This window comes from Budorcas taxicolor, chromosome 6, assembly GCF_023091745.1.
Source record: "Budorcas taxicolor isolate Tak-1 chromosome 6, Takin1.1, whole genome shotgun sequence".
In the NCBI taxonomy this organism is placed as follows: Eukaryota; Metazoa; Chordata; class Mammalia; order Artiodactyla; family Bovidae; genus Budorcas; species Budorcas taxicolor.
In genome coordinates this window covers 27,013,151-27,027,200 of record NC_068915.1, presented here as the reverse complement: position 1 = coordinate 27,027,200, position 14,050 = coordinate 27,013,151, and the positions used below count along the sequence as shown (strand labels likewise).

Sequence of the window (14,050 nt, the reverse complement as noted above, 5' to 3'; positions counted from 1 at the left end):
AACGAAAGAATCCAAAATGCAGTACTTGGATGCAATCTCAAAAATGACAGAATGATCCTTGTTCATTTCCAAGGCAAACCATTCAATAGCACAGTAATCCAAGTCTATGTCCCAACAACTAATGCTTAAGAAGTTGAAGTTGAACGCTTCTATGAAGACCTACAAGACCTTCTAGAATCAACACCCAAAATAGATGTCCTTTTCATTATAGAGGACTGCAATGCAAAGTAGGAAGTCAAGAAAACCTGGAGTAATAGGCAAGTTTTGCCTTGGAGTACAGAATGAAGCAGGGCAAGGCTAATAGAGTTTTGCCAAGAGAACACACTGGTCATAGGAAACACCCACTTTGAACAACACAAGAGAACACTCTACACATGGATATCATCAGATGATCAATACCAAAATGAGATGGATTATCTTTGCAAGCAAAGATGAAGAAGCTCTATACAGTCAGCAAAAACAAGTCCAGGAGTTGACTGTGGCTCAGATCATGGACTCCTATTGCCAAATTCAGACTTAAATTGAAAAAAGTAGGGAAAATCACTAGACCACTCAAAATGAAGTCGCTCAGTAGTGTCAGACTCTTTGCGACCCCATGGACTGTAGCCTACCATGCTCCCCCATCCATGGAATTTTCCAGGCAAGAGTACTGGAGTGGGTTGCCATTTCCTTCTCCAGGGATCTTCCCGACCTGGGGATTGAACCCGGGTCTCCTGCACGGCAAGCAGACGCTTTGCCATCTGAGCCACCATTGAAGTATGACCTAAATAAAATCCTTTACAGTTATACAGTGGAAGTGACAAATAGATTCAAGGGGTTAGAGCTGATAGAGTGCCTGAAGAACTATGGACAGAGGTTCCTGACATTGTACAGGAAGCAGTGATCAAGACCATCCCAAGAAAAAGAAATGCAAAAAGGCAAAATGGTAGTCTGAAGAGACCTTACAAATAGCTGTGAAAAGAAGGGAAGTGAAAGGCAAAGGAGAAAAGGAAATATATACCCATTTGAATGCAGAGTTCCAAAGAATAGCAAGGAGAGATAAGAAAGCCTTCCTCAGTGATTAATGCAAAAAAATAGAGGAAAACAACAGAATGGGAAAGACTAGAGATCTCTTCAAGAAAATTAAAGATACCAAGGGAACATTTCACACAAATATGGGCTCAATAAAGGACAGAAATGGTATAGACCTAACAGAAGCAGAAGGTATTAAGAAGTGGCAAGAATGCACAGAACTACAAAAAAGATCTTCATGACCCAGATAACCATGATGGTGTGATCACTCACCTAGAGCTAAACATCCTGGAATGTGAAGTCAAGTGGGCCTAAGGAGGCATCACTATGAACAAAGCAGTGGAGGTGATGGAATTCTACTTGAGCTATTTCAAATCCTGAAAGATGTTACTGTGAAAGTGCTACACTCAATATGCCAACAAATTTGGAAAACTCAAGAATGGCCACTGGAAAAGATCAGTTTTCATTCCAATCTCAAAGAAAGGCAATGCCAAAGAATGCTCAAATTACCACACAATGGCACTCATCTCACACACTAGTAAAGTAACGCTCAATATTCTCCAAGCCAGGCTTCAGCAATACGTGAACCGTGAACTTCCAGATGTACAAGCTGGTTTTAGAAAAGGCAGAGGAACCAGAGATCAAATTGCCCATCCGCTGGATCATCAAAAAAGCAAGAGAGTTCCAGAAAAACATCTATTTCTGCTTTATTGACAATGCCAAAGTCTTTGACTGTGTGGATCACAACAAACTGTGGAAAATTCTTCAATAGATGGAAATACCAGACCACCTGACCTCCCTCAGATAAATCTACATGCAGGTCAAAAAGTAACAGTTAGAACTGGACATAGAACAACAGACTGGTTCCAAACTGGGAAAGGAGTACGTCAAGGCTGTATATTGTCACTCTGCTAATTTAACTTATATTCAGAGTACATCACGCTAAATGCTGGGCTGGATAAAGCACAAGCTGGAATCAAGATTGCCGGGAGAAATATCAATAACCTCAGATATGCAGATGACACCACCCTTATGGCAGAAAGTGAAGAAGAACTAAAGAGCCTCTTGATGAAAGTAAAAGAGGAGAGTGAAAAAGTTGGCTTAAAACTCAACATTCAGAAAACTAAGATCTGGTCCCATCACTTCATGGCAAATAGACAGGGAAAAAATGGAAACAGTGACAGACTATTTTCTGGGGCTCCAAAATCACTGCAGATGGTGACTGCAGCCATGAAATTAAAAGACGCTTCTTCCTAGGAAGAAGAGTTATGACCAACCTAGACAGGGAGAAGGCTATGGCACACCACTCCAGTACTCTTGCCTGCAAAATCCCATGGACGGAGGAGCCTGGTAGGCTGCAGTCCATGGGGTCGCAAAGAGTCGGACACAACTAAGCGACTTCACTTTGACTTTTCACTTTCATGCACTGGAGAAGGAAATGGCAACCCACTCCACTGTTCTTGCCTAGAGAATCCCAGGGATAGGGGAGCCTGGTGGGCTGCCGTCTATGGGGTCGCACAGAGTCGGACATGACTGAAGTGACTTAGCAGTAGCAGCAACCTAGACAGCATATTAAAAAGCAGAGACATTACTTTGCCAACAAAGGTCCATCTAGTCAAAGTTTTGGTTTTTCCAGTAGTCATGTATGGATGTGAGTTGGACTATAAAGAAAGCTGAGCACTGAAGAATTGATGCTTTTGAACTACGGTGTTGGAGAGGACTCTTGAGAGTCCCTTGGACTGCAAGGAGATCCAACCAGTCCACCCTAAAGGAAATCAGTCCTGAATATTTATTGGAAGGACTGATGCTGAAGCTGAAACGCTAATACTTTGGCTACCTGATACAAAGAACTAACTCATTTGAAAAGACTCTGATGCTAGAAATGATTAAAGGAGGGAACAAAGGGGACAACAGAGGATGAGATGGTTTGATGGCATCACTGACTCAATGGACATGAGTTTAGTAAGCTCCAGGAGTTGGTCATGGACAGGGAGGCCTGGCATACTGCAGTCCATGGGGTTGCAAAGAGTCGGACATGACTGAGCAACTGAATTGAACTGAACTAAAAGATTCACTGTTTACTTTTGCAAAGGGAGACAAAAGGAGGGAGGGAACTTGGGCTGGGTAATAATTGTAATAATATATATATTTTTTTAATATGGGCCTCCCTGGTGGCTCAGACAGTAAAGAATCCGCCTGCAATGCTGGAGACCTGGGTTCCATCCCTGGTTTGGGAAGATCCCCTGGAGGATGGCATGGCAACCCACTCCAGTATTCTTGGCCTGGAGAATCCCCATGGACAGAGGAACCTGGTGGGCTACCGTCCATGGGGTCATAAAGAGTTGGACACAACTGAGCAACCAAGCACACATTTTAAAATATAGCTAATTGAAGTGTAATAAAATTTTATTATGTATTATATGTGATGGTGTGTACATGGTTAATCTGGTTTTATCTTCTTACTAGTCAAAGTACAATTATATAATTACAATAAAAATACTTTAGTAATAAAAACTTAACAATTCAAAGTATCTAAGACTCCAAAATGCCCCAGTATGTATACCTGTTACCAAAAATTGAATGGTTTCACAAGGTGCTTAAGTCTATACCCAAAAATGGAAACATGTTCAAATATTAGAGAGTATTGGGAATAAAAGCTAAGCCAAATTCTGAGTATACCTCTTCTTTGCCCAAGATGTCTCTTCAGCCTCTCCTTAACTCTACCCTAAATTTGCCATTTTCCTCGCTAGGATTACTTCTTCCAGATCCCATAAAAGTATAAAAATACAACAGATTCAAAGCACAATGTGCTTCAGTCTTGTAATGAAGTAAAACCAGACATATCTATATTCATGGATAACTCATACATTTCAACTGACTGAATAAAGTTTTTGCTCATTTGAAATTTAAAACCTGGATAAGATAGATCTGCTATATTATGTTTGATATTTTAAATCAGAGAGAGACTCCTTATCTTTTTTAATGATCACTTATGAAATAAATAATGCTTATTAGTTTCAAATTCTGTCATAGGACTTCCCTGGTAGTCTAGTGGCTAAGACTCCACAGCCCCACTGTAGGGGGCCTCAGTACAATCCCTGGTCAGGTAACTAGATCCCACGTGACACAAATAAAGATCCCACATGCCACAACATGGTACAGACAAATAAATATTTTTAAAAAACAATTACTTTATAAATAAAATGCTTTTTCCCTTTCAAATTCAGGAAAAGAATATCTATGTATTGCATATGCTTATACAATGTAGCAAAAGACTTTTAGTAAGTTAAACCTACTTCCTCTTTTTCTGGAATATAGCTAGACTATATTTCCCAGACTCCTTGGCAGTTTATATTATACCTTTATATTATGAGGTATATAAACATAATACAAAGTTCAGTGTGCCCTGAACTCCCAGGCCTAGCCTAAAAAAAAACCCACTCGCAGTTCTTTATCCTCTTTCCCTTCTGCAGGATGGATACATATGACACCAAGACCCTTGGAGATGACAGTCACATGAATGGAATAAGCCTGTGTTCCTGAATCTATACAGGGAGGAAAGTCTCTTATCAACAAGAAATGCCCATATGAATGAGAAAAAAAAGAATTTCTGCTGCATTAAGCCAGTGAGATTTGGGGGTCTATTTGTTATGCAGTTTGTGTTACCGACTGTCAATGTGAAATGCATTATACTTACAATTTGGGGCTTATAGTGTGCTGGGCCTAGTGTGGTGTCACTGGCAGGTGGTAAATGCTTTACAATACCGTCATCCTCATTAACATCATAACCATATGACCGTCCGAAAGGAATTGAAGGAACATAAACACTTCTGGAAACTGTAAGTGCCCTTGACATTTTCTGTTAAAAAAAAAAAATTATACTATTTACTCAAAGACACGAGAAGGAATGAATAATAAAATATTAAAATTTACAAAAGACAACTATTAAATATTGACTTCATGAGTTTTACAATATAAATCAAAAATGTTTGTAAAAGTAATTTAAAAGAGTGAATTCAAGTCTTACTTCATAATATAAACCAAGATTTAATCAAACTATTATTAAATAGTAACAAAAACCATAATACAAACCAAACTACTGTTTAAGCCACTATTAGAGGTAAGGAATCTCTCTCACTTGGCTTAGTTTTTTATCTTGCTTAGTAAAGCAAGTATTAGTGATTTCAAAAATGGGCATTCATTCCTACAGTCACATCAACAATCAGCAATTCCAAGTGGACTTGGGCTATGCAATCATAGTATCTGTCAGGCCAAAACAAACGTTACATTTTTCTATAACATTTCCTGGCTTCATTCCTTCCCAGCTCCTGATTTATCTTCATCTTACCAGTGCCCTGTATAAAAATCCTAATTTTGCAGACTATGTAGCAAGGAAAATATCTGATATAACGTTAAAGAGAAATCAAAAATATAAATTAAAATTAAATTTTTGACTATAGCTTTTTAAATTATATAATATTATATGTCAGTGTATAAAGTCATATGGCTTCCCAGATGGCCCAGTGATAACACACTTGCCAATGAAGGAGATGGGAGTTCAATCCCTGGGTGAGGAAGATCCCCTGGAGAAGGAAATGGCAGCACTTTCCAGTATTCCTGAACAGAGGAATACTGGAATCCCATGAACAAAGGAACCTGGCAGGCTACATACATTTCATGGGGCCACAAAAGAGTCAAACACGACTTAATGACCAAAGAACAACTACAGTAAAGTCATATATATACAGTTTAACACTAAAAAAATTAACAGAATTACCAGTGTTAAGAGTCAGAAGTTTTCAGGTGATTATCTGTTTTTTCAGAATTTCCTTTAATGTAAACTATTTTATAATTTAAATAAAAACAAGACGGAGTAACATATATTAGAAATATTAGTATAAATATAGGGCTTCTTTGGTGGCTCAGATGGTAAAGAATTCACCTGCAATGTAGAAGACCTGTGTTCAATCCCTGCATCGGGAAGATCCCATGGAGAAGGGAATCGCAGCCCACTCCAGTATTCTTGCCTGGAGAATTCTATGGACAGAGGAGCCTGGCGGGCTACAGTCCATGGGGTCACTAAGAGTCAGACAAGACTGAGCGACTCTAACACACACACACACCTGGCATAAGAATATCAAATAAAGTACTAGCATTTAAATGATTTAGTCATCTAAAAATTTACTTATTAAGAATATACTGATCCTCTGGAGAGGATATTGCAATCCTGTGCTTCAAAACAAACCTCTGCTATAAGCCATCTCCAAACTATGCTTTCCCATAATACATCAGTCTTCCTTTAAATTCCTACGGCACTTAATCACATGATCATTCACTTAGCATCTGTCATATTTCATCTTACATTATTAATGATCTCTATATATATATCACCTAAATTTTAAGCTTATTTCAGGAGTCATGTTTCAATTTTCACTATATTATTAACAGTACTTAACACACAGTTTCCTCTATATACAGATGTAAATCACTATGGCAACTTTTAAAATCTCCTTTACTTTCTGTTCACCTCAGACACTGGAAGAGATTATACTTTTATCAAAAGCAAAAATGAATTCAAATGTTAATACAGGTAAAAAACTATAATTTATAAACAGAGTATTCATTAAATTATAAACTACAATATGGATACTAATAAACCAGATAATTTTTACCATAAGGTTTTTCAAATGTACTTATCACATAAAACATTATACCATTTCTAAGTTATTTTAAATTTTTTTAAAAAGTCATTAGGAACAGAAATCAAAATAGCAACATACTGACTGAAGATGCTCTTTAGCCTCCAGAGTTTTCCTGTTCACGACAGCCAATGTTCCAGGATAAGACTGATCATAGCTTGCTGGCCCTGGACCATCTGAAATAAACTTCTTAAAACGCTTTTCCCGGTTTTGTAGACTTTGGCCTCCTTTTATATTACACTAAGTTGGACAGGAAAAACATGAATTAAAAGAAACACTTTTAAGTCAATATCTATTTGATAAATATTACATATTAATGTGAACATTAATAGTTTTAAAACTCAGCCTGAGAAAGTTAAGGCTCTTGACTGAAGACAGTTCTCTAATGAGAGACAGTAATAAGAAAGGATGACAATACAGCTGTCAGTTTTAATACCAAACTCAAACTAAAATTTGCTGTACTTTGAACACTCAAAAAGAATGCAGCACTCAGTTTTAAAACAGAAATCAAAGATAAAGGAATCTCCGAAGCTAAAGAGCAAAAATAAAGAGCGCATGTTTGTTTATAGGTCTCTGGAGAATTTATACCTCTGAAATGAGATTAAATGCTCATACTGCAGGGGGAAAGAAAGCCTTCCAATCTTGTTTAGGATTAATTATTTTCATGAATAACACTTTGGTCATTTCCAGGGATGTTTATGCAGTTTTACTGGCAACAGCTTGGTTTTATGCTCAGATTAGTTGTAAACACTGTTTATTGCAGGGAGAGTACAGGAAGGAATCTTCTGTGACTCTCCATGTCACATATCTGGATTCTCTAGAATCAGAAAGTTATCAACTGGCTAAAAGCCAGCTAATTCAAATAAAATTCCATCATACTAGTTTCAATAAACAGTCACAGTTCAGTCATTTCAAAGATGATTCATATTAATAGTTGTTGGCATCTGACTGATCAGATATGTTTTTTTAACTTATTAATTTACCAACAGACTTTTTCACATGATGTGTTCATGTCAGTTGTTCACAATCACTATTGACTGAGCATATCTCTAGTTTGCACCTTATTAGGCTTTATTCTGGAGAAGGCAATGGCAACCCACTCCAATACTCTTGCCTGGAAAAGCCCATGGATGGAGGAGCCTGGTAGGCTGCAGTCCATGGGGTCGCTAAGAGTCGGACACGGCTGAGCGACTTCACTCTCACTTTTTACTTTCATGCACTGGAGAAGGAAATGGCAACCCACTCCAGTGTTCTTGCCTGCAAAATCCCAGGGATGGCGGAGCCTGGTGGGCTGCCGTCTATGGGGTCGCACAGAGTCGGACACAACTGAAGCGAGTTAGCAGCAGCAGCAGCAGCAGCAGGCTTTATTCAGAGTTTAAGAAATACACAAAAGAGTTCTTTTGGTAAAAAAATGAGCCAAATTATTCTTAGATACTCAATTCACTACTTGATTACTGATTTAATAAGATCACAATTCCTATGTTTAAAGAATTTGGATCTATAATGGTAGACATTAATGATTTTGTAAAAAAATCTAATAAGTTAAATTAAAAAATAAAATCATGTGAAGAGAAGATCTCCAAATTTTCATTCGTTGACAGTCATTAGTATAGTCTCTAAGATCTGACATTTTAAACTGAATTTGAATTTATATTGAAAACTTCAACAAAAGTTTAGATAGCTCTAATCTGATTTTTTTAACTGCATACAAATTAACCAGGATATGTTTCATATTATTCATAACTACCAATTCTACAAATTTTACAAAAGTTTGCAAAGGAAACTTCTATATGTCAGATAACTGAGTCAAAATCATATTACCAAGTAATAATACATTTTATATAAACACCTGTGAGAAAGCGGTCTTAGTCTTTCTTGAGAACTGTGCTTTGTCTATGTGCTATGGTTAGTTGATGAATTATTATATTGTCAGCAATCTCTCAACACTATAGGAGGCAGAGTCTCATCTAAAGTGTGAATCCATGCACTGTATCACATATGATAGCTTATCATTCAGCTCTAATGAGGTATATCTCTTCAATCAAAAATAAAACCTAGATTTGGACATCTATTCCTAGGCCTGGTTAACGAAAAATAAGACATAAACTATATAGGCACGGAAAACAGAGCCCCATGTCTAGAACCATTCTTCTGTGTGTGTGTGTGTGTGTGTGTGTGTTAGTCACTCAATCACATTCAACTCTTTGCAGCCCCATGGACTCTACACCACCAGACTCCTCTGTCCATGGGATTCTCCAGGCAAGAATATTGCAGTGGATTGCCAGTTCCTTCTCTAGGGCCATTCTCATGTATGAAGGAACGAAATGGTATCTATCTTGCAGAAACAGGTCTGATGCTAGAAGACAACCAGAAAACAGTGAAATTTGTACTGAAGTTTTGGAATGAGATTCATCCTAGGAAATGGGATGTGAACAAAACAAAGTATGTGACTTAATAGGTTAATTATCAAAGGATCAGAAGTTAGCACTTTGTAAATTTGATTCTTCTGCTTCTTTTATTTTCTTAATTTTCTTTGCCTTCTTTTCTACAAAGCAAATGTCCTTTATGTTCTTTTCTACTTTTCTTTTCCTCTTGAACAAAATTAACATTCTTCAGATATGCTAAAGGAAACTGCTTTGCCTATAACTGGCCAAGAGCTGTAAAGGCAAAAATTATGCCCCACCTCCAACTTTAGAATAATGGTCACAACCATAGCCAAAGTGAAATGACCATAAGAGGAAGAGAGAAACAGAGAAGACCAAATACGGGAAAAAAATTTCAACTCCTAAATCTTCTGCTTTCAAAAAGCTTCAAGTATTCTACAAGTATTCTATTGCTACATTTAGCAGTGGAGGCAGGCCCTCACAAAAACAACCCACATTTTGGGTTTTTTAACATTTCATTTGAAGTCTTCAAATGATATTTACTAACTGCCCACAGAAAGCAACATTTCAATCTATGCTTCCAAAAGAAAAGTATAAAAATAAATTACCAAATATATGCATTAATTTCCAGTAAGATTACCCCTTCATTATCTAATTTACATAACACATAACCTATGTCACATTACAAACATGTTTCCTATTGTTGTTTAAAATGAAATGACTTTTTTCAAATAGTATGATAAATTCACACTTCTTGAACTTCTAAAAGTTCTACAAGAATTTAACTTGAAACTCCAAAACTTAACAGCAACTGTGTAAATAAGTAATAAATCATTTTTCAAAGCAAGGAAATCAACATTTTCCAAGCATTTGTTTATAGTTTTAAGGAGAAAAGTAGAGAATACTAGAACTTTTTCTTAGATCATCCATTTCACAAAAAAGCACACTTCCTTATTTCTTACTCTTAAAATCCAAGAAATGTACCCTATTGGGAATAAAATAAAATTTTACTTAAATTGTACTTTATATTATTTTACAAGAGAATTGACTAAAATCAGTATTAAAGTAACATTCCAACATCCTGATAACTATCACATTTGACAAGTTTGAAACCTATATATTATGTATTTTTACTGTATTTCCCTCTTTGAATACTAGAATTACATATCAGGCTTAATGAAGGAAATACTGTCAGAACTAGCAAGCCCACAGACCCATGCTGGTCTGGTCTGGGAGTGGAGGCAGGAGTGACACTTCTAATGACTACATCTAATGTCCCCCTATTTAATGTTTTGCTTTTTGTGCTCTAGGCTCTAGTTTTCTAGAAAATTTAAAAGAGTTCGTGGAAAAGCAAGATATGTTCCCTTGAACTGGAAGTTGAAACCACCAAGTGATCGTTCAACGTTCTTTCCTACCAAGCAGAAAACAAAATGAGGTTTGTGTATTGACTGGGGAAGTTAATTTTCTGTCCTGACTAAGACAGAAAAACAGGACTAATGAGTACCAGGAGTGTGGTAGGATGGAAGATGGGACACCCTGCAGAGCCTTCTAACTGTCAATGAAAATGCTAAGAGCAAGTTTATTTAAAGGACAAAAAGCAAGCCTAAGAACCAAGAACTCAGACACCTTAGATCTGAAGAGTCTATTCATCTCACTAAGGCTTAGAATGCCACCAGATAAAGTTCGTGTTAAAGGAACATGGAGTAAGTAACAGAAAAATCTTAAGCTATAGCCTTTTGTTCAGTTACAGAAACAGAACAGGTCCTTACCTATATTTCCTTGCTTCATACGTCACTTTTTTTTTTTAATTTTCCCTCTATTTCTTTCCCCTTTCTATTGTAAAACGGCAACACTAATAATGGTTAAAATTAACTGAAGGCCAACCTTCAGTACTTTAAGTTACTATTCTAAATGCTTATTAATATATTTAATCCTTAGGAAAAAAAAGCCTACCAAATTACTGCCGCTACTTAATAGATGAAGAAACAAAGGCCTGACAAGACTGTGGTTAAGATTAAGTCTCGCAGCTAGTAAGCAGAGACAGATTTTGAGTCTAGGTAGTCTAGCTCCAGAGCCCACACTCCTAACCACTTCTTTATAAAAGCTCATGTTATATTTACCATCAAATCTATAAACTGTAGAATAATGAAACAGGATCAAGAACAAGAAGCAGTCTTAATCTAAAGATCCAGGATTCATTTAGCAGTGACACTGTAATACCATCTTTAAAGGTAGTAGCAAAACACTAATTTAAAATATACAAAAAATAACTGAACTTTTAAAATTACATATATAGGAAGAAGTGTGTATATGTCGTGTGCATGAGAGAGAGGAGAACTAGGCAATCAAAGCATGAAACGTAATGGAAATCTATTGCTTTTATCTGTCCAGCATCCCTTCTACTATTTGCTCAAAATAGCATATTTACCACTCTTGGAACAATCAAACCTACTGCATTTTGTGTTTTAAAAGGAACTTCCAAACACAGGAACCCTTGACCCAAGAAGCACAGGTGTGGGCCCATAATAAAACCAGGCCAGATTTTCCCTACTGAGAATTTTAATCTTTAGTGCTGTTAGACATTAAAAAAAAAAAAGTGTAAGGAAGTTATGGAATTACATTATCTAATGGAAGTTTGCCATTGAATAATGCAGAAGTTCTTACTACTGAAATACCTGGAATTGTCTTAGTCCTATCCTTCTTTACTGCTTCCCTGGTGGCTCAGCTGGTAAAGAACCCGCCTGCAATATGGGAGGCCTGGGTTTGATCCCTGGGTGGGGAAGATCCCCTGGAGAAGGGAACGGCTCCCACTCCAATATTCTAGCCTGGAGAATTCCATGGATAGAGGAGCCTGGCAGGTTACAGTCCATGGGGTCGCAAAGAGTCAGACACGACTGAACAGCTTTCACTTTCATTTTATCCTTCTTTAAGACCTGTTTGAACAATTCTTTCTTCAAGTCTATGAGCCAACCAAGTACCTTACCTATAAATTTATTAGAAACCTAGTATCTGTCCTAAAAATCCATTTGATTGCTTGCAATCAAAACCCCATAACTGGTAAAAAAAAAAAAATTGCTATTAATAATTCAGAAGTCTAATACAAAAATTTACACATCAGCAATTAGATCTGGGCCTCCAACAGGGGAGATATAGGTCTGCTTGGGTCAGATAGGACTTACCATGACTGCAAAATGTATGTGAAAAGGGTAAAACTTGATGTTAATGATTATGAAAATACTGGAATTAAAACACTGTTTCTGACTGAGTGCAAAATGTATGTGAAAAGGGTAAAACTTGATGTCAATGATTATGAAGATACTGGAATTAAAACATTATTTCTGAACATAAATGAACCATTGAAGATTTTCTGGTCACAGACTCTTGAGACGGTATAGAAATAGGAGACAATGGCCATAGCTACAGCTTTAGAGTACAGACCACAAACCAATTCCTGCGCCCTGCTGTCATTCTTATTCTACATATCTTGACCATCTGTACAACTTTCATGGGCCTTAATAAATTCAGTAGCCCTATTCTCCCACTCAGGAATCTCAAGGAGAATGCTTTTGTCCTATAGGTTATATAGACTAATGACAAACACCCACCAGACAATTACCATTGGACACACTTCTTTTTCTCTTATTCTATTGCAAAATACAGATTGAAAGGTGAAAGAAAATGATATGAAGGGAAAATATAATATGGCAAGTGACACATTAGTCTATTACAGGAAGAAAGCATGATTTTTATTAACTCAGACAATTATAATGACTGCTGTAAATTTACCTGCTTTTCTGAAACATTATAGTGTCCTGGACCTGGAACATCTTTCTCAGTGTTCGAGATGACAGTAAAAGTACTTTTCCTGGCAGTCAAAGACAGGAATGGTGCATAGCCACCTATAAGTAAAATCATATCACTGGCAGGTAAGATAGGATTCTAATGATTTCAGAGAAAAAGCACTCAAAATATATAAAATCATTTGGTACATCAATTGCTGAGACTATATATTATCAGAACTAATGTTTAGCCACAGAAATTGTTGCATTTTAAAAATTCTATATAAGAGTGGAATTAATATTAATATATATTAAATTAAGGACCTATAGAATTGAACTTACTAAACAAAAGAAAAAATACCTAAAGAAAACAAAAGCTTTTTTTCTTCTAAGTATATTTGGTTGGGATGAAAATGGAAGTTCTATTTAACTGATAAAATATTTTCATCCTCAGAAGATCACAGTTTTATATGTTGGAGAAACCTATTAATTATACAGCTTCCCTGGTGGTTCAACAGTTAAGAGTCTGCCTACAATGTGAGAGACCTGAATTCAATCCCTGAGTTGAGAAGATACTCTGGAATGGCAACCTACTCCAGTATTCTTGCCTGGAAAATGCCATGGACAGAGAAGCCCGGCAGGCTACACTCCATGGGGTCATAAAGAGTTGGACATGACTGAGCAACTAACACGTTCACTTCAATTATACCAAATAGCATATATGAATTTGTAGAGAGAGCCTAGACAGAAATAATTTAAAGTGAGCTTACAGCAAGTAATTAATATAATGTTTCAGAGAGTTGGACATGACTGAGTGACTAACATTTTCAGCTTCACTTCCTTGCTTGGGTACATGTTTGCCACTCAGTATTTCTTGGATACAAGATATAAGCATAAGATTACTGACATTACTGACATACTCAATAAATGAACTTATTACACAGATTTAGTCTGCTGAAAGGCTGATAAAAACTTTTTAAGAAATATATCAAGAAAATGAGCACAGTTTAAGTAACATTGATATTCAAGAAAAAATGAAAGAAAACAGAGCAACTATATTCAACAGGTAATAAAAGGATAAAAGTGAGGACTCGAAACTTGTGAAAATCTTGTACACCTAAGGAAATGTACACTATGAGGATTTATGGCAATAATTTGTACAGTTTAAAAGCTTGCT

The 14,050-nt window shown here is 36.5% G+C and overlaps 1 protein-coding gene across 1 annotated transcript in view; it reads right to left on the bottom strand.

Moving 5' to 3' along the window:
- STPG2 (sperm tail PG-rich repeat containing 2) overlaps window positions 1–14,050 on the bottom strand; it is a 347,431-nt gene that overhangs the window by 321,257 nt on the left and 12,124 nt on the right. The window contains exons 2-3 of the mRNA XM_052642325.1: window positions 12,881–12,993; window positions 4,709–4,870 (exon numbers count right to left, since the gene is read on the bottom strand). Of these exons, the coding sequence (XP_052498285.1) occupies window positions 4,709–4,870; window positions 12,881–12,993 (275 nt within the window). The remainder of the gene's footprint in view (window positions 1–4,708; window positions 4,871–12,880; window positions 12,994–14,050) is intronic.